The sequence below is a fragment of the Crocodylus siamensis genome, chromosome 9 (genome assembly GCF_052110815.1).
Source record: "Crocodylus siamensis isolate JL-2025a chromosome 9, ASM5211081v1, whole genome shotgun sequence".
In the NCBI taxonomy this organism is placed as follows: Eukaryota; Metazoa; Chordata; order Crocodylia; family Crocodylidae; genus Crocodylus; species Crocodylus siamensis.
The window spans coordinates 44375403-44393938 of NC_143403.1; the positions used below are offsets into that span (position 1 = coordinate 44375403).

General features: G+C 46.5%; 1 protein-coding gene across 2 annotated transcripts in view; it reads right to left on the bottom strand.

Moving 5' to 3' along the window:
- Positions 1-18536, bottom strand: part of PLEKHG4 (pleckstrin homology and RhoGEF domain containing G4) — a 199486-nt gene that overhangs the window by 117386 nt on the left and 63564 nt on the right. For both annotated transcript variants that reach the window (XM_090062853.1, XM_090062854.1), the window contains exons 4-7: positions 11535-11744; positions 9111-9234; positions 7444-7537; positions 444-530 (exon numbers count right to left, since the gene is read on the bottom strand). In XM_090062853.1, the coding sequence (XP_089918979.1) occupies positions 444-530; positions 7444-7537; positions 9111-9234; positions 11535-11744 (515 nt within the window). The remainder of the gene's footprint in view (positions 1-443; positions 531-7443; positions 7538-9110; positions 9235-11534; positions 11745-18536) is intronic.

An 18536-nucleotide genomic window follows, 5' to 3' on the forward strand; every position in this document is an offset into this window, starting at 1 on the left:
ATTTTTGATGAGCAGAACACAGCTTTGGCATACTAGAAATTCTGCCTGAATAAGAAGTCCAGGATTTAGACCCTTGTTAATGACAGGGCTTAGAAAGCACTTAGGTCAATGTGCACTGTGCAGGACTCCTCCCCCTGTCCATCCTCCTGGTGTTTCACAGTGATGGTGCTGATATTGTGACACGCTTATGGGGTATGTGTGTAAGTGATGTGCTTGGCAATAAAGAAACACTGTTCCTGAGATATGTTTGATTCACATACACTGAACAGCCCCATAAATATCACACCTGAAAGAGAGACTACACCCAATAAATAAAGAGAAGGGCTAGGAAGATTTCAAGTGAGAATAAACATCCATAAGTGCACAGAGTACTCATTGTTCAGAGAGCTAAACACAAGGTATCAGGAGCTCTCTGGCAAGTCCTGAATGAATAGCTCCATTACCTGGGCAGTTGTTGGCTTCTCCATCCGAAAAGTGAGATCTCTTTCAACAAGCAACAGAACTCCATGAATACAATGAGGGACCATGTCCTGCAACAGAGAACAGAGCACAAATCCCTTACCAGCCAAGTTCATTGCTTAGGAAAATGGAGCATTGTATGGAAGTACAAGAATCTGCAATGTGTTCACCAAAGACATTTATGAGTTGGAGGGCACAATCACCACATGAGGGGCAGGCAGTTGCAGACAGCAGTCATAATATGCCCTAAAACTAACTTGATTTCACTTAATTATGCAGTTACTTTAGGAAGCACAGTGCTGAGTTGAAGCTGAGTTATCTGACTGCACTAAGAAAGCCACCTTTCACGTACAGGGTGAGTTTTAAAATGCTGTAGGAAAAATGCAAGGCATTATTACTTAGGGTAATATCTTTTATTGGACCAGCTGTGTAGTTGTGATAGAGTTAGACAAACTTTTGAATGCAAGACGTTCTTCAAGTCACCCTAAGAAACCCTTGGCTCTTGCATAACTGGACCATCACAGCTACAATGTCACTGCTGCCAATCACTTTGAGTGCCACGCTCTGGCACCCATACTGGGGGGTTGCCTATCCCTCTAGGCCCCTTAGGCAGCCTCCCTTTCAATACAATAAATGCATCAAGGCATGGTGGGCAAGAAGGAGAGGGTACCCTAGAGACAAAGCAGGGCACAGATTACAGGGCCACCAGGGAGTATCCATTACACCAGAATACCAGAAACAAAATTATAGGCAACAAATCCTTTCTGTATCACTTGAGTTTCACCAAAGCCATTATCAATGCATTTGAAAGTACATTTTGATAAGAGGACACTGTGACCATGCTCTCCTATTGCTGCTTAAGGACATGACCTCCAAGATCAGCAGCGGCAGAGGTAAATGCACAAAGCAGACACTGGAGGAGACAAGGCAACCATGTGAGGGGTAAATGCACAAGGCAACCATATGAGGGGAAAATGACCTCTAGGCTAAGCAAGGCTCTGAAGCTTTCTTTCTGTACTCTTGTGTTTCCATGATGTAGGGTGAGTGTGATCAGTGCTAACCCAGGAAGACCTAGCTGTAAGAACACAAATGTCACTGGGAGAAGTGGAACTGAGGCAAGAGTAGCTGCCCTGGTGGTCTGGAGTTCTAGAGGTAGCTTCCCTTATCTGCCGCATGGACTAGTTTTGCTAAGTCTGAAAACTTGGAAGCCAGTACATCTCTGAATCTGAAACATTTTCCTCCAAGTCAGTCATTCTCATTTGATCACTGAATAATACAGGGACGGGCAATTATTTTGGGCGGAGAGCCGCTTACTGAGTTTTGGCAAGCCATCAAGGGTCACAAGACAGGCAGCACAGGGCAGATTAATATTAATTTTCTAAGTTTTTTAGGGGCCCCATGGGCTGGAAAAATGCCTTGGTAGGCTGCATCCAGCCCACAGGCCACATTTTGCCCACCCCTGGACTAATATGAGCAAAAGGTCAGAATACATCTAAATTAGGCAGATACTAGAGATGATCTTGTAGGAACTGGGGGCTGAGAGAAATCAAGTGAAAGAGAGAGACACACACACAGACAGAGAGCGCACAATCACAGTTGTAAACTTGACCCTGAAATGGCCTGTTAGGTCTGTTGGAAAGTGTTGGAAGCAGGAGACTAACTACTGTTTCCAGTTTGTGACATTGCACTTTTCTATGCAATTAGGTCCCTCCTGCCACATCCCTTCTCTTTTTACCTGACTGAAGAGCTAGATGCAAGGATCATGACACCACAATCATTTCTGAGAAGTATATCAGTGGGATTACAACTAGAGCAAGTCAGAAAATGATCTTTCCCATGGATGTTTTTAATTTTTTGTTGAAAAAGCAAAGGTGGAAGATACAGCTTCAGTGATCAGGTGACCGTACATTGAAGACAAAGAGGAGAGAGGCAGCACCAGAGACTCCTGCAGTGAGAGGAAGGTTGCTGAGCAGACGTCAGGGTTTCGTTTTTTTCTTTTCCTTTGCAAAGAGGGGTTTTTTTGCACCTGGTCTGGCACTTGCTAGTCAGCTCTGGGTCAGGGAGTCATCACCCCTCCCCAATTAATCAAGTCATCAAAGTCCTGCGAGGTGAGATAACTGAGAGGAAAACCAATCCAATTGTACTGAATGGCATCGGCCTTGTGGAAAAGAAAGACCAGTGAATGTCAATGGGATGCAAAGGCCCACATCTGTACACCGTGATATCCCAATAGTAGGAGACAAGCTCAGGCCTCAGTAGCAGGGGACGCACTGATTTTATGAATACAAGCTCATAAAGTCCCCGATGCTCGTAAAAGGTATATATTACTTCATACACAACACAAGCTTCAGAAAGCTGCTATCCAGTTTCCTGACTGAACTGGCCAACAAATCATGACAACCAAGAAATCTTAAAAAGGGGCAAGGCAAGACAAAAAGTGCAACCCATGGCAGCCCTCAGCTCCCATATGAAGGTAGCAGGTCCCATAATGCTCAACATCTACCTGAGACAAATACCATATTTTTCAGCATATAAACTGTTTTTTTCCTGAAAAAAGCAATCTATAATTAAAACATGTTCTATACATGATAGCTATGAAAAAAACAACAACCCTTGTAATAGATTTTGATTGACTTTTATTTGAAAACTTTTCCCCACAAGTTATCCAATTTGAGGGAGTGGATGGTACATCGGAAAATACAGTAGTATTCTTCACAAAGGTAAAAGAATGCTTTTATTTTGAAACATCTGGGGGGGGGGTTATGTGGAACCCTGGTCTGATTGTATTGGAGAATACTGTAGTAAGCTGCACCTTGTGTCCATTCTCTCTCTCCCACGAAGGGCAGGGCCTACATGAGACATTGTTTGCTGTTTCTTTTCCACTCAGACACTTTCCCCTCCTCTCCTCTACTCTCATGCTGACACACCAGCCCAGCAGGACTATGAGTTTGTCTTGGCAAGCCACATTCTAACCAGACTCTTTCCCTGTAAAAACAGGCAGAGAACCCCACAGGTGTTTGCTCACTACCTCACTCCAAAATGAATGTCCCACTGTGCACTGGCCCAGCCCAGCTACTCAATGACCAAAATGCTTATCTGGTACCAGTACAAAGAAATTATGGAGGACACCTGGTCTCCCACCATTCACTGATAAAGAAAGCTGTCTGGCCCAGCTGTCCAGCAACCATAACAGTCCACAACTTGTGTTGAAAAGAGGGAATTCAGGTAGTCAAGGAAGCACAAGGATCAACATGGTAGGCACAACAGCCAGAACAGGTACTCAAAAAGGGGTATGAAGTGGCACCCAGCTTGGCACTTTCACTTCCTTAGTTGCATGCACTACAAACAGTATATTCAATGAGCTCTCTGCTCCTTGAGTAAATATTGTTGAGAAAAGACATGAATGGGCTTGTAAGTGCACACTGGTCAGTCTGGTCAGTTGGGGACACGCTAAAATGGCAAGATTTGTTCTTCTCTAGCAACAGGGCAAAATGTAATCTTTCAAAATATACTAATGGAAATGTATAATTCTCTTATGGAAATATGATTCTCATATGAAAAAGTAAGCTGCTGGAAGCTATTGTATTACTGATAGTTCATTATTCTTTATCTACAAAAACATCAGCATTACAATGAAGTGTTTTCTCCTTGATCACAAATTCCTTTTCATCCTGTTCTGCCCCTTTACACGTGTCATTGGAAACACTAAGGACTGTGGGAAGTTTGACTGGAAAAGACCCAGGCTCAGAGGCCGGATGTATACAGAACTCAGTTTTTATTTCTCAATAGATTGGGAATTATATGAATCAGGAAATTGAATCTGTATTGTGTTCTGAGGAGTCACTTCCTATATTTCTCTAAGCTCAGCCTAAATGGAAGGGAACACAACTAATCATTTACATGGGACATGCAGATGCTCATTTCAATTATTCCTTGAGTGATTCTGGTCTTTCATTCTTTTATCTGCATTATCAAACAGGCAGGGGAAAGGTGGACAGTGGTTTTCCTCTGGCCAGAACCCCCCTCTCTGCCTACCCCCCAAACGCACAATAATCCATAACATGAAAAGTAGTGAGATTTGAATACTAAAATAGAGTCTTGGGCTAGTCATGCAATGGACAAATACAAAAAACGGAAACACCCCTAAGTCTTCCTGAGCATTCACTATGGTGGTTGACATCAAGGCAGCTCCAGTAGCTGCCAGCATCTATAGTCCAATAAAAGTACCAGAGTGCCACATAAAGCTGTCCAAAGCAGGACTAGAAAACTGGGTGTTCTCACTAGTCACCGCTACAGCCAGTGGAACTGAACCAGTGCTGTCAAGAGTGGGAAAGCTGTCATGCTAACTAACACAAGGATTGCTATAGTCTCTGCTACAAAAAACCCTACCTGCCTGTGACCAAATGTCGAGCAGCTTCTACCCTAATTGCCACACACACAAACAAACTTGTTCTGTGTCCCTGAGCACACCTGCTGCTCTACACAAAGCAGGTGCTTCTACTACAGGAGTGGCTCTGTTCCTTTTTGTCCCATGCCCCCTCATCAACTCCTAGGGCTGGCTAGGTTGGACAGTGAGACAACACCCAGCAGTAGTACCTCCTCACTACCCCACAACTGAGGGCTGGAGAAGGGACCAACAACAAGGGCTTCTCTGAAGGGAAAGAGATCAACATCTTGCACCAGGTCCCCAGCTGGCTCTGAGATGGAGCTGAGCTCCAGCCCACAGTGCCCAGAGGAGAAACGGAGACAGAAGCCAGCTGAGGGTGCCAAGGGAAGATGGTGTCTCTCAGTACAAGTCTGTCCTTCTTGAGGCAGGGAACCAATCAAAGCGACATTTCTCCACAAATTGACAGGTTTTCCTTACAGATATATATCTGTACAGATATATCTGTATCTTACAAATATAGAAAGCCTACAGTCTCTAGGAAAGCTGGTGAGATTGGCAGGACTGAAAATCATAGACAGAAATAACAGTTGGGGTTAGGCTGCTGTTACTGTTAGTGGGTGGTTCACACTCATGGTCCAGGATGTAGGGCATTACTGATTGACTTCCATGAACTAGGCACATGATCCCTCCAGCACTCCAAAGCCCCACTGATCTGGCACCAAGGAGAGACACTGTAAAATGAAAGGCACATTTGCCATAACTCAATCCCAGCTCTCTGATTTGGTAATGCAAAACACGAGCAACAGGCATGAGATGGCTCTCACCAAAGAGCACAGGTTTCACTAAAATCTGCTCCCATGGTAATTCGAAGTCTCTGACTGAATGAACACCAAAAGAGGTCACGTGGGAGTATAAAGACACCTGCTTAAGAATAATTAGTTCAACAGCAGGGGAAGAAAAATAAATTGTGATCACCATCAACACAATTAAAGCCAGGTGACTTGCTCTACTTTCCAAGAGGGACTATCCACCAAGCCAATACTCCTCCTGGTGTTTCTTATTCTACTCATGTGACAATCAGCACCTACCAAAACAAGCAATTTTTTCCTTACCATTTTTATAGCATTGCTTCTTTGGCAGCAGTTTGGGCCTGTGTGTGGATAAATGTCTCCATATTGCCTCCATATTCCTGAACAGGGACCAGCTCATCTCCCCCACTAGAATTGTGGATGGACCCAGGGGAGGCATCGCCATGCCTAGGGTCAGGGATGATCTAGTTAGGGAACTTTTGGAGGGGCTGGATGTGTTTAAATCAGTAAGTCCAGATGCTCTTCACCCGAGGGTGCTGAGGGAATTGGCAGCGTAGGCACAGCCAGCACACAGAAGGTACATGGCGTCACACGCGGCTCCCAGGCAATGACAGCAGGACACCACAGGTGGCAAAAGGCCAGGGCTTATGGGGTTTAGCCCTGCCTGCCCCCCCACAAGGCGGAGCAGTGGTGGTAGGGCAGAGAGCCTCACAGCAGCCCAGACGTGGGCTCCAAGCTACTGCAGCCAGGGTGGGGGTGCACTTGGACACAGACAGGCAACTGGAGCCTGTAGCAGCTTGGCTGCGTGTGGAGCACTGCCCAGTACAGCAGGTAAGTCTGTTGTGGAGAAAGGGCGTGGTGGGGCCAGATTGAGGGCACTGCAGTAAGGGAGGAAGTGGGGCAGGAGCAGGGGCAGGGGCTGGGGTGAAGGGGGCCCCAGGGCCAAGGCAGGTCATGAGATACTCAAAGCCCAGATGGCTTGTCCAGGAGCGCAGGGGGCATTCACTGCTGCACGCACCCCGGCGGAGGCCCAGGAGGAACATGGCCCCTTGATCTATGCACGGGGCGGAGATAGGCTGTCACTGCAGGCTGGGCTCTGCACCCCGCTGCCACTGCCCAGTAAGGACACAACGCCACGTGGCTCTCTCCGACATGTGCTCAGCCACCCCCACCACCCAACAATATTTTCTCCTTCTGCCTTTGCAGGGTGCAGAACCCAACCCACAGCAGCAATTCACATCTGCAACACTGTGCACTAATCTACGGATCACACGCCTCCTGTGCTTCCTCCAGTGGCAGAAGTCCCACCATAATCCCTGGATGAGCCACATGCAGCTCCGACCATCCCATGACCCATCCCAGCCCCAGGGCCCCATTTGCCCCAGCTCCTGCCCCTGCTCCACTCCCTTCTTCACTATGGGTGCCTTGATCTGGCCCCCCATGCCTCTTCCCCTTTACAGACTTACCTGCTGGGTACCGTATTCCTGGTCGCCTATGCAGGCTGCATATTTGTCTGTGTGCCTTCCGCCCTGCAGCCGCCTGGAGTCTACAGCCAGGTTGCCCTGCGATCCTGTGCTGTCACCCCTGCCCTGAATTGGGGGTGCTAAGCCTTCCACTGCCTATGCTCTCAACAGCAGCCTAAACTCACATGGCAGGTGTGGCTTTCAGTGGAGCTAGATGCCAGAAAACTATATCCAGTTCAAGACAGCCTAGGGCCAAATGGTCTACCCACATTTCACTCTAATGATGCTTCTACTGGAAGCACCATGTAATAAGCCGTGAACTCACCTGCAGTATGTTGAAAGCCTTAAAAAGGGCAGGAACAGGTGAACAACGACGAGCATCGACCAGCACGGTCAGACCTAAAGCTTGGCACCCTGGTCTGTAAGGAAAAGAGCAGAACCAGATACTTTGTCATTACCAAAGTACAGCACCATCCACTAAAGCAGATGAAACTGAGCTGTACAGCACTGTACAGTAGTGTACTGTACATATATTATTCTATAAAGAGGAAGCAAGTAACTGTTCTCTTATACCTACACTACACCATTTTGCAGACAGAACTCTTGTTGTTCCAGAAAAATTGAGTGTGCCCATACCCAAAGCTTTTATGAAGCAGAGCAACCTGATTCCTTCAAGTCAAAGTAAGGATTCACCTGCCATCAGAATCTGGCTCAGAGCTGCCAGAGGCAGCATGGATGTAGGTATGCGCAAGTGGCTTGGTGACGCCAGCTGATGTCTGCTATCAGGACTTCTGTTGGCAAAACCAAGAAAGGGAAGCGAAGGCCACATCCTCAACATTTTTTCTCTGAACATCCTTTCTTTGATCTTTGTTCTCTTACTATTTGCTGTTAAGTAAGCTTGTGTTTCCCTACCCTTACTGCAATGCTCACTGTGTTGCTCCACTCTACAGCAGCAAATCCCTCATGCTGCACAGACTATCACATGAATGCTGATTCCCTCTCCTAGTGCTACCTAGGATGGCAGAAAGTGAGGGGAGAAGCCAACTTCACATATACTAAGATAGGCCTGTGTGACCTTAACAGCAGTCTTCCCTATCTGCATGGAGTATGGGTTATCAGAAAGGCTGCCTCTCAGAAGCATCTCATAGAGCTACTGCATAATTGTCTCCTCCAAGGCTATCTCAGTATCCCCTCCATCACAGTTCGTGAGCCCCCTTTGTGAGCTAGTACAGCATAGTGTGTAATGGTCTAGGTTCATGGCCATAGGCTCCAACTCCACAGGTACTCTCAGGTTCAAGCATCTACTGGAAAAATTACTGGGTGCTCAGCATCCACAAGCTACAGCCGTGGCTACTTGCAGATGTTAAACAAAACAAAACTGTGCTTTACCAGAAGAAGCAGTGCATTATTTCAACCCAGCTGTGCAGCATCTATAAAGATCGGACACTTCAACAGGGCTTTTTCATGTTTTTAGCTAAAACTGATTCAATCAGCTATTAGATAAAAATGCCAAAAAGCCCCAGTGAAGCACCCAATCTTTACAGATGCTGCGGAATTGGGCTGAAGTAATGTGCTGCTTCTTCTGGGCATGCATGGAGCTAGGCGCAGGAATACATTGAGTTTAAGTTAAAGGACCATTTTCGGTTGGTTTGTTTTTTACGTGTACAAGCACCCACCAGCAAAAACCAAAGTTGGCACCTATGTTTATAGCAACACCTGAAAATGTCCAGTAATACAGACATTATTCTCCTGGTTAGCATGCCCACATGGTACTCTGCAGATCCAAACTGCTTAGTGAGCACTGGCTAATTCACCCTTGCAGCAAATCCTTAGTGATTTGGTTCTAAAACTATTCTGGGCCATCACCTCAGTCTGTCAAACAAGGTCATTACCATTCAGCCTCCCGGGTATCACGCTTCAGGCAGATCCAATGAAAGATTGGAGCCATTCACCCTGCCCAACCACCTGACCTGGGCCAACAGTTCCACCAACCTTGGGATGCTGTGTAAGTACAGGAGGAGGCGCACCAGCTCACTGGTGTTGCAGTGGGGGTTTAACCAAATCGTGTTCCTCATTGTGATGATGGCCACAGCGTGTCCACTTTTGTCTCTAGTGCCTAAAAACAAAAGTTTATTTTAATGTACGCACTAGCTACAGCTTCTGAGCATCACTCAAAAAAAACAACCCCAAGGCAGCCCAACCCAGCCGCAGCCCTCCATGGGTTTCCCTAGCAAATAATGGCATTGCTGTTGGGCTGCACAGGAACATCCCAGTACCCACCCCTCCAGAATAGAGCAGGCCACCTTTGCAACACTCCCAAGGCCCAGCACTAAGAGACACAAGCCAGGCACCTAAGCCCTACCCTCCTAGAAGCCACAGTGCTGCTACTGGCCACTACTGATATCTTTCATACCAAATTCATTCTTAAAAGCAAGACATGGGGCCCACATTCAGTTGAACACAAAGCATTAAAGTTCAGGTTAGAATTCTTAAAGCCCAAGCAGGATAAGCACTTTACCAGCTGACTGCTGTCAGCTGGAAGGAATTCAAGCAGGTTTTCAGAAGAGTGCTGCCTAACCAAATGCAGCTCTAGTGGTCTAGACTGAAGGAAGAAAGCTGGTGTAGCAGCACACAAAGCAGGTGGCTCCTGTTCAAGGACAAAGCCCTAGAATGGAAATCCTCAGCTTTTGCTCCAGGAGTGCACAAGATAAAAGCCCCCACTATATTTAACTCAGCCTCAGGCAGACCAGTGGACAAGGAGGCCTAGCTTGCTGCTGGCCTTGCAGGAGATTCCATGCCCATCTATGGAGATCACAGAGAGCTTAAGATGTAGATGGCACAGTATTCACAATGTACCAGATCACTGCCCTTAGAATAACCTGAACTCCCCAGAAGCAACCTGTCTGGGACAGATGAAACCCCTTCAGTTTAGCCAGACAGTTCTGATGCAGGCAACCAGGAAAGCAATGCTGAAAGGCAGCCATGACACTTTCTCCCAAGACAGAGATTCCAATGGTGCAAGACAGAAGATGGATTTTAACAGGTTGTCCCAGCTGTGATTTATTTACTCAAGGAGCTCCTTCAGCCAAATGATACTGTTAGTGTTACACTTTAATAATCCTTCTTAGCCTCTGAATTATAGAACACTGAAAAAAATTATATGAAGGACCCCAAATGGACACTGCTCAAACATCATCCAATCTGAAACGCAGCTGGAAGGGCAATTTAACAAAGCATTTGGAAGTTTCCACTCAGAGATCCATACTTAGACTCTTCAATTCAACAATCTAGACCAGGATCCAGACACAAAGCAGAAGGAAGCAGTCACCTCTGTTAAATTACATGGTCTCACTATTCTCCAATGATCACTTACCTATATACATTGGGAAACGCATCCAATGCATTGCAAGAAATTCATTAGCAGTGATGCCATTTCCAGTTATAACAATGGTATGAAATGATTAAAACAAATCACAAGAAGTCTAACAGGAGCAGACCCCTAATGAAAAAATAAAGTGAAACATTCCTATCTCCTACTTATTCTACTGCTGCCCAACAAAGTAACTATCCTGCGCTACTCAGCTGCTCTCTCCCTGAAAAGAACATGAATAACATAAAACAGAAAAGAACATGAATGCCATCACTTTTACCCTTTTCAATGTAACTGTGGAGGTTCCTAGCATCTCATTGGGCATGTGTGCATGTATAAGTCTCCTAGCTCACACTCCATCTAATATTATGTTGAGCACTTTAAATTCTTGGGGCTGGTTTGGGGGATTTTAATCCATTCAATATCACTTTTCCAAGGAAAGCCACCTCTCCCTCAGACTGAGATTCCCTTCAGAGCTGCAGAAATGGCACCCCACCAAATAGCAACCTCCATCACAAGTTACTTTTTCTGTATTGTCAGCAGTTCCCAAATTACAGTCCATGGGGCACCAGAGATCCATGAGGCCTTGGTAAGTGGTCTGCAGCTGGTCTGTAGGTTATACTATGCCTCATGCACTTTTACAACAGTTTCAATTAGATGTTTGATGGTAAAGATACACAATGATTCCTGAGAAATATGCAAGTTGGCAATGATCTGGTGGTCCAAAAATATCTGGGACCACTGAATTAAGCACATCTTAAGTGTGTCAGAGATCTTCTTGGCCAGCTTCTTTGTTGGGAGCAAGTCACCTACAGTGTCTGAGAGTGCAAGTCCCCATTTCCTGCCAATCCTCTCTTCATCCAGAGAGCGTTGTTAGCCAGAAATTTAAGATCATTTTCAGAAAAGCTTCTAATGCAAAACCTACATCACACACAACTCCACATTCCCAATATAAAGTGTAAAGTACACATCTACTATCATGACACCTGAGAACTGCTGCCCAGTAGTAAAATCCTTTCTTCCACCCACCTGGCTAAGCTACTCACCAGGCAGGCAGGCAACTCCACTCATGAGGACTTCCAGGTTCACATCCCTTGCTATAGTGGGTACACTTTGAGGACTTCTCGGTGATGTAAAAGATGCGGAATCTTGGCGAGCAACAGCTGTTGAGTTTTCCTCCCGGGCACAAGCTCTATCCACTGGCACCGGCAAATCTGTGCAGATTCCTTCTTTTACCTTTTCCACCCCTTCCATTCCTGTAAGATAAGAACAACCCCCATGGGGTCAGCACACAGGAGCTAAAGCGCATTCCCACTCAAAGGTGTCAGTTCATAAACTCCAGACTGAGTAAGCTGCCAAAGATAACAGTCATGAAGCCTACTCTGTAGCTCCTTAGCAGGAGTCAGGAAACTGCTCTGCAAGGTGCAATCATACTTTTCTAGTTCGTATTAAAAATAAACCTCCTTAGAAATCAATTCACATCTCTAACCACAAGAATTAGTATTACTTATTTAAATCATTTAAATGAAATATAAAATATTTGAGCAGTGCATGATAGCTACCAAAGTTTTAAGGCCAACCCTCTGTACTTGGGGACATTGTTATCTCAGCTGCTGGAGATACAGTTTGTTGAAATGATGACCTAGCTTTTAGATAGCTAAAGCCCCACCTGAAGATGCAGAGAATATTTTCACTTCAGTTTAGTTGAGTTTAATAAATAATTTGTTCAAAACTGTCAAACTGATAGGGGTTAAAAGACTAAAACACCTGTTTTCCCTTGACAATTTTTTAATGAAATACAGGTGTAAAACGCTGAGATCTATTAGTTCTAAAATCTACAAACAACCAGTTTTATTCACTAATTACAGAAAATACTTCCATTGTTTAATAAACTGGTTAGTTTAAAATGCAAAAAGTACTTTTATCCTTTTCCTCTTACGTATCCATTTCCTCTTGGCTTTTTTATTTTACAAATAAAAAAGCAATTTTAAAATGCTAGCTTTCTACTTTTTTAATTAAATTCAAATTCCATGCAAAACCTACTTAACGCAAATCACATGAAAAAATAATCTAGGAAATAGATGTCATTCAACATTTTCCGGTACAATAAAGTGTAAAGTTTAAGAGTTGGGACAAAACTATGCTAAATTGTATCATTTGAAAAAAAATAAGTAGATGGGCTACCCTCTTGGTTAGCAAAAAAAGTAGTACTAGATTTAATTCTAAGCTCTATACGTAAGTGCAAATCAGCAGCATTTTAACAATTACCATTAATGCTGAGAATCAATCTTCCTTCAGAAAAATAACTAAGGAGTATAAATATAAAACAAGATTATAAGTGATCATTAAACTCAAAATTTCTGCTTGCTGACTTAAATGACCAACTTCAATCCCTCCTGCTGCTGCATCACAAGGGCTGTAAATAAACAGGATCTACTGACAGACAGACACAGTGGAAATATTTAGGGTACAACTAAAATGCTACCTAAGGCCACTCCCAGGCCCGACCTTTAGTTTAAACCCACTAACCAGCTACATTAGAAACTCTCTGGAAGCACCCAACTTACCTCTGCTAAGCTCTGCAGAGATCAAGTTTTCCCCTAGCCCACTTCCTTTCCCCAGCACATTCACAATTCACCCAAGCACTGCATAGTATAACACAAGAAGTCCATCACTGGCTTTTTTTGCATCCCACTTCCCATCTCGGTCTGACTGGGAACCTCAGCTGGTAGCTCTTCCACAGAGCCATTACCACAGGTGTGTAGCTGGTGCGGTTTACAAATGCCCCCAGCACCTGCCCCTTACACAAGCAGTGGGAGACCCTGATGCACACCTACCTGCAGGGCACCAGGCTGCAAACCCTTCACTGCCTCTTCCAGAACCTCCTGCTGAGGTTCTGGCTGCACTACTCCCTGCACCTTTGAATTTACACACTCCCTATCTGTGGCCCCAACAAGACTCAGGGCTTCCTAGTCAGCCTCCTCGTGGCCCTAACCAAGCTTGCAATCTATCTGACCAGAAAGAAGACTCTGGCTAGGAGGACCCCTGGGGACTGCAGGGCTGCTTTACTGGCTCTCGTCTGTTCACATCTCTGGGGGAGGTTTCACCAGACAGTGTCCAATGGCTTCTCGGACTCATTTTAAGGCCAATGAGCACTATCCAGCGTATTCTGCTTGATATCTTCCCCTTGATGCACTCACTATAAATCTATGATTCTCACTCCTGACCCCGTTTTTCTTTTGTCCTAATAATCAGTGATATGCCCTTATTGGCCCCCATCACTAAGGGGGCTTATAGCTCTACTTAGTGGGCTTTGGACCGCCATCCTGACTGGCATATCAAAAGGCCTGTCTCTGCTGCCCATAATTAGAGCTAGGCATGGAAGGAAAGACAAAGCAGGGAGGAGGGGGATTCCTAGAAAGGATCCACCTGAGTGTCTAGTTCCTGTTCTTCTAGGAATCAGTCTGTCACCACTTGTCTCTCCTGTGCTTCACACATGCTGACAAAGCAATGTGATATAGATGGAGAAAGTGCTGTATTTGGTGTGGGAGAATCGGGGGCAAACTTTCTACTTGTGCCAAGAGAGGTATAGATTTACACTTAGTTAGACAGCCTTTTAGCTCTCTCCCCACAAAACAGTGCCTGGGCTGGGTTCAATGTGAACTCAAGAAATGAAGGATGTTTGCAGGTTGAAACTCAATCCATGCATCAATACAGCAGAAAAATGAACAGCTGCTTCTGCCAACAGAACAACAGGCCCTGCAACAACAAATCAGGTGTAGAAAGTATATCTAGTCCCATTTACTATGAAGCTTATTAGCCAGCAGCTCTTCCAGTTCACAGGTGGGTATCAAGATAAGTGGGCTGCCTTCAGCACCTTAAACCCAGCACTCCAGTATAATGGACAATCACTGGGTCATGGTTCCAGGATTAGCCAAAAATGGACAGGCTTAAATCCAAATGCTTCTCCTCTCACTAAAAGGCTATTCCATGTGCATGCTCCCTCTCTCACAGGTTGTCCAGGCTGGTCCTTGCATACTGCCTGCTTTCCTTGGTTACCATGAAACAAATAAGCAAGCCAGGAAAATCAAGATCTTGGGCCACTCAGCCCAGCCCTGAGTGAAGGCTAACCCACAGAGCCACCTCATCCCACAAGGTGGACCAAGAGGCACCTGTCCAGGGCAGTTGGCACTGCTCTCTTCTTTCTGGAGCTCATGGAGTCTGCCCATGGAACAAGGTAGGACAAATTCGCTCCAGATCCCAAACAGAGGCTTAAATGGTAGACCCTGCACCCTGGGCAGCAGAGGGTATGCACTCTGGGGCACTGGAATGAAAGGAAGTTCAAGGCTCTAGCCATGCAGAGTGGGTGGAGGGAAGGGGAAGAGGCTGGGGAGGACACTGCTGTATGGGGGGGTGTCATTGCTGGCAGCCAGGTTAACACTCCCCTCACCCCACAGCCTCTGCAGTTATATGGCAAGCATCTGTGCAATTTGGTGGCAGCAGCAGGTCCAGCAAGGGGATACCTTAGCTGTTGACAAAGACACATCCCTTCACACCAGTAACGTCACCCAAAAGAGGGAGGGTGAGGCTGACAAGGGGACTCCCTCTGCTCCGACTCTGCTCTAGGCAGCCAGAGCCTTGAGCCGCCTGCCTCCATTCCAGCACTCCTCTTTGTGGAGTACTAAGGGTCATGCCCTGGTTGCCCGCTTTCAGCTACACCACACAGATCCTATACAGAGTTTGCAAGAAAGCGGGGCGGGGCAGGAAGGGAACTCCTAACACTTTCTCCTCACAGCCCAAACATGTTTGAGCTAAAATAAGCAATCTTCAGGGAGGAAACTGTAGGACTCAGTCCCAGGCACTCCACAGAGAGCTAAACAGCAGCTCTGAACCTGACAGACATTGGGCAGTTTGATGGCTGTTAAAGCACCAGAGATCCCTGACTGACTCAGGTGCTGTACAACTGCATGATTTGCAGATGCCAGCCCTGGTCAGAACTTTGCTCAGCCCTGATCTGGAACCAAGTTTTCAGATCTGGAATGACAGTTCTGTTTCAGGGAAATCAGTCCAAAATTTGGGACAGACCCAGAAAACCATGGATAGTTGCTCATATTAGTTTGAGCCCAGAAGAATCTAGTACAAGGTTTGTCTGCATAGGTGAGCAAAAGGAGAGAAAGGCCAGGACCTTGCTTTTTACTGTCTTCTGGGACAAATTTGATTCCTGATCTGAGATATTTTTATCCCTGATGATGACAGGAGTGTCACCACACTCATATGTCAGAGGCATAAGGGCTAAAAGGCCAGCAATTGGTAGCAGTGGTGATGCGTAGGGGGTGCATGGGGGTGCACGTGGATCCCCTCAGAGCGCTGGTGCACTCCCTGTCAGCCAGCATTTTGGGGGCGGGCAGACAAGAGCGCTGGTGCCCCCTGAGAATGCTGGCTGGGTAGGGGCACCAGAAGTGGTCCCCCTGTGGCTGACTGCGCTCATCCGGAAGTGTCAGCGGCGCGCTTGCAGGTCAGCAGGATCGGCCATAGAGGGACCCCCTCCCCCAGTCTGTGGGATCAGCTGCAGGGGGACCCCCCCCTCAGTCACTGACTATCCGCTGGGGGGAAAAGTGCCCCCCCAACTCAGGAGGCACCAGTCGCCCATGACAGGTAGAATGGTCAATGTCAATAAGACCCTGGGCACCCGAAGGAGGGCCATGAGGGCATTCATACATGATGTGGTCAGTCATCTGAGTTTGAGCACCACTGCTGCAACCAACATCATCAGAGAGGCCCCAAGAGTGCATGCTCAGCTTAAACTGTCCAATGCTCATTCTGAGATAGTTAAAAGCAGTCCAGGCCCTGCAAGGCAACTGCCAGCACAAGGGGCAGAAGCCGGTGCTGGGGATGAAGTTCTTAAGCTGCAGTCCTTGTGCAGCATATTGCCTGCTCCACTGGTGGAAGTTCCATGCTATGGGTGACATGCCATCTCCAGATTCAATGATTTTACTGGCTTGAGTGGAGAATGGGTTCCAAGATTTCAGGCTATAGTTGCTTTTTTGGCTTGTGGCCAGGCCGGGCCCACACAGCTGGATCATACCCACAGACGGGACCTGGCACTGCCCATCTGGCCTGTGGGGCAAAAAAGTAAGGCACCACTAATCTAGTTCAATGTCATATGACCCCCATACACATGCTTCTCATTGGGGTTTTGCTACCCAAACCATGGATGGTGGCCAATAGTTATTCCAGTACCTCAGCAGCCAAAGACGCCTTTTACTCGCTCTCATTTTAACAAAGCTATGCAGTGGAGTCCTTGAAATTGCTATTAGCAAACTGTTTATGTCAGTCACCAACCTGTCACAGGACACTGAGAACATTTTAAGAGGTGAGAAGAGCAATCCTATGGGCACAAACAGACATTCAGACCCCCACTCTAACTCACAGAGCTTTACATAAACCTTTATGTAAACAGTGCGTTACCCTAACCCCCCAACCAAACAGACATTCGCATGTTGGGTCCAGGGGGACTGAGCCTTCCTGCATTTGTCCTCCTGGCCAGCAGGTGGGGGTGCTCCTGCAGCCTCTGAGACCCTCTCCCCAGCCCTGCCCCGCCCTCAGATTCAAGGCCGTCAGCTGGGAGGGCTGGAGAGGCAGAAGTGAGAAGCAGAGCCTAGCCAGCAACTCTGTACTTCTCACTTCCCCCTGTCTGCTTTGCGCAGCCTGAGCTGGAGGGTGGGGGTGTGGAACAGAGCCCCCTCACCTCATGAGCCCAACCCAGCTCCCCCAGTACCCTAGCCGGGATAGCTGGGCGGAGGGGCTGTGAGGCAGGGCAAGGCTGGGTGACATCAAGCCAGCCCTACGCACAATGGGCAAAAAATTAACCTTAGGGAACGCCAGTTCCCTAAGGCACTCTAAAGCCTTCAACTAATACCTCATTTAAGGAGGATTAATTTTCACACAATTGGCCATTTTAAAAGTGCTCTACAACTATGCATGTGTCCTGGCATGACTGTAGAGAACTTTCAGGGGGCCTATTGCATGAAAAATGTAACTTGCATAAGCACCCTATGTGCCACCTCCCTGGTACATTGCTAAAAAATTTGAAATCTGAACCTTGGGCTACAGAGATTTGTTCAGCTCTAGACAGTGTGAAACCAAAAGTTCATGTGGGAATGAAATCCCTTGTTCTCTCAAGAGTCGGCCTTTAGTTTTACCCAGTGTTACTGTTTCCGGACAAGACATGCAGCTGAACCACCAAGAAGAGGAAGATGGGAAAGGAAAGCAAACATGAGGGTTCGTGTAGAGGGGAGACAACATGATCCATCCTCAAAGTCTATTACAATCTCTTAACATGGTATGTTTAGGTTTTTTTTAAGAGTCCAAGGTCCTGGAGTCATGTATTTTTTAAATAAAAAGGAGATTTGCCTGTCATCCTTGGCAGCAGTTCATTCAAGAATACACAGCAATGTCATACATTGCACATGAGATGTAGGACAGCCAAATTTCATACTTTTACTTTCTAATATACAGAACTGAAATCAGTTAATTTTAGACTGCTGGAATGGGAACAGAAAGACACGGGTGAAGAGACCTAGGAGATGTTTAAAAGGGGTGCAGCAAAGTCTCACATCTCTTTCAGATTTTCTGATGCCCAGTCCTGTGCCTTTCAGCTCTGGGTCAAGTGCAGCGTCAAACAGCAAAGACTGAAAGTTGCTACCACCCACTGGCTGCTTTGTAGCTCATGTAGAAAAGTGTCCACCTCATTCCAGAGGCACAGGAGTCTACTGTGGCAAGAAGCCACCTTTGTTTCTCCCCAAAATCTCTGCTCTGTGACAATATGATTAGGATGGGCCCACCTAAAGACACACGTTTACCCTATCTCTTTAGGTAATCTGAGCTGGATACATTCCTGAGGGAGGGGGGAAACCTGCTCCCTCTGCCTACCTGACTGGTATCTGCTACCTGGGTGAGGGGCTTCTACCTGGTGGGCTAGAGTCTGCCCAGCAACTAGTGATGTATTTCAAATTGGTTGGCTGACAGCCAACAGGTGCTGGCCTCCA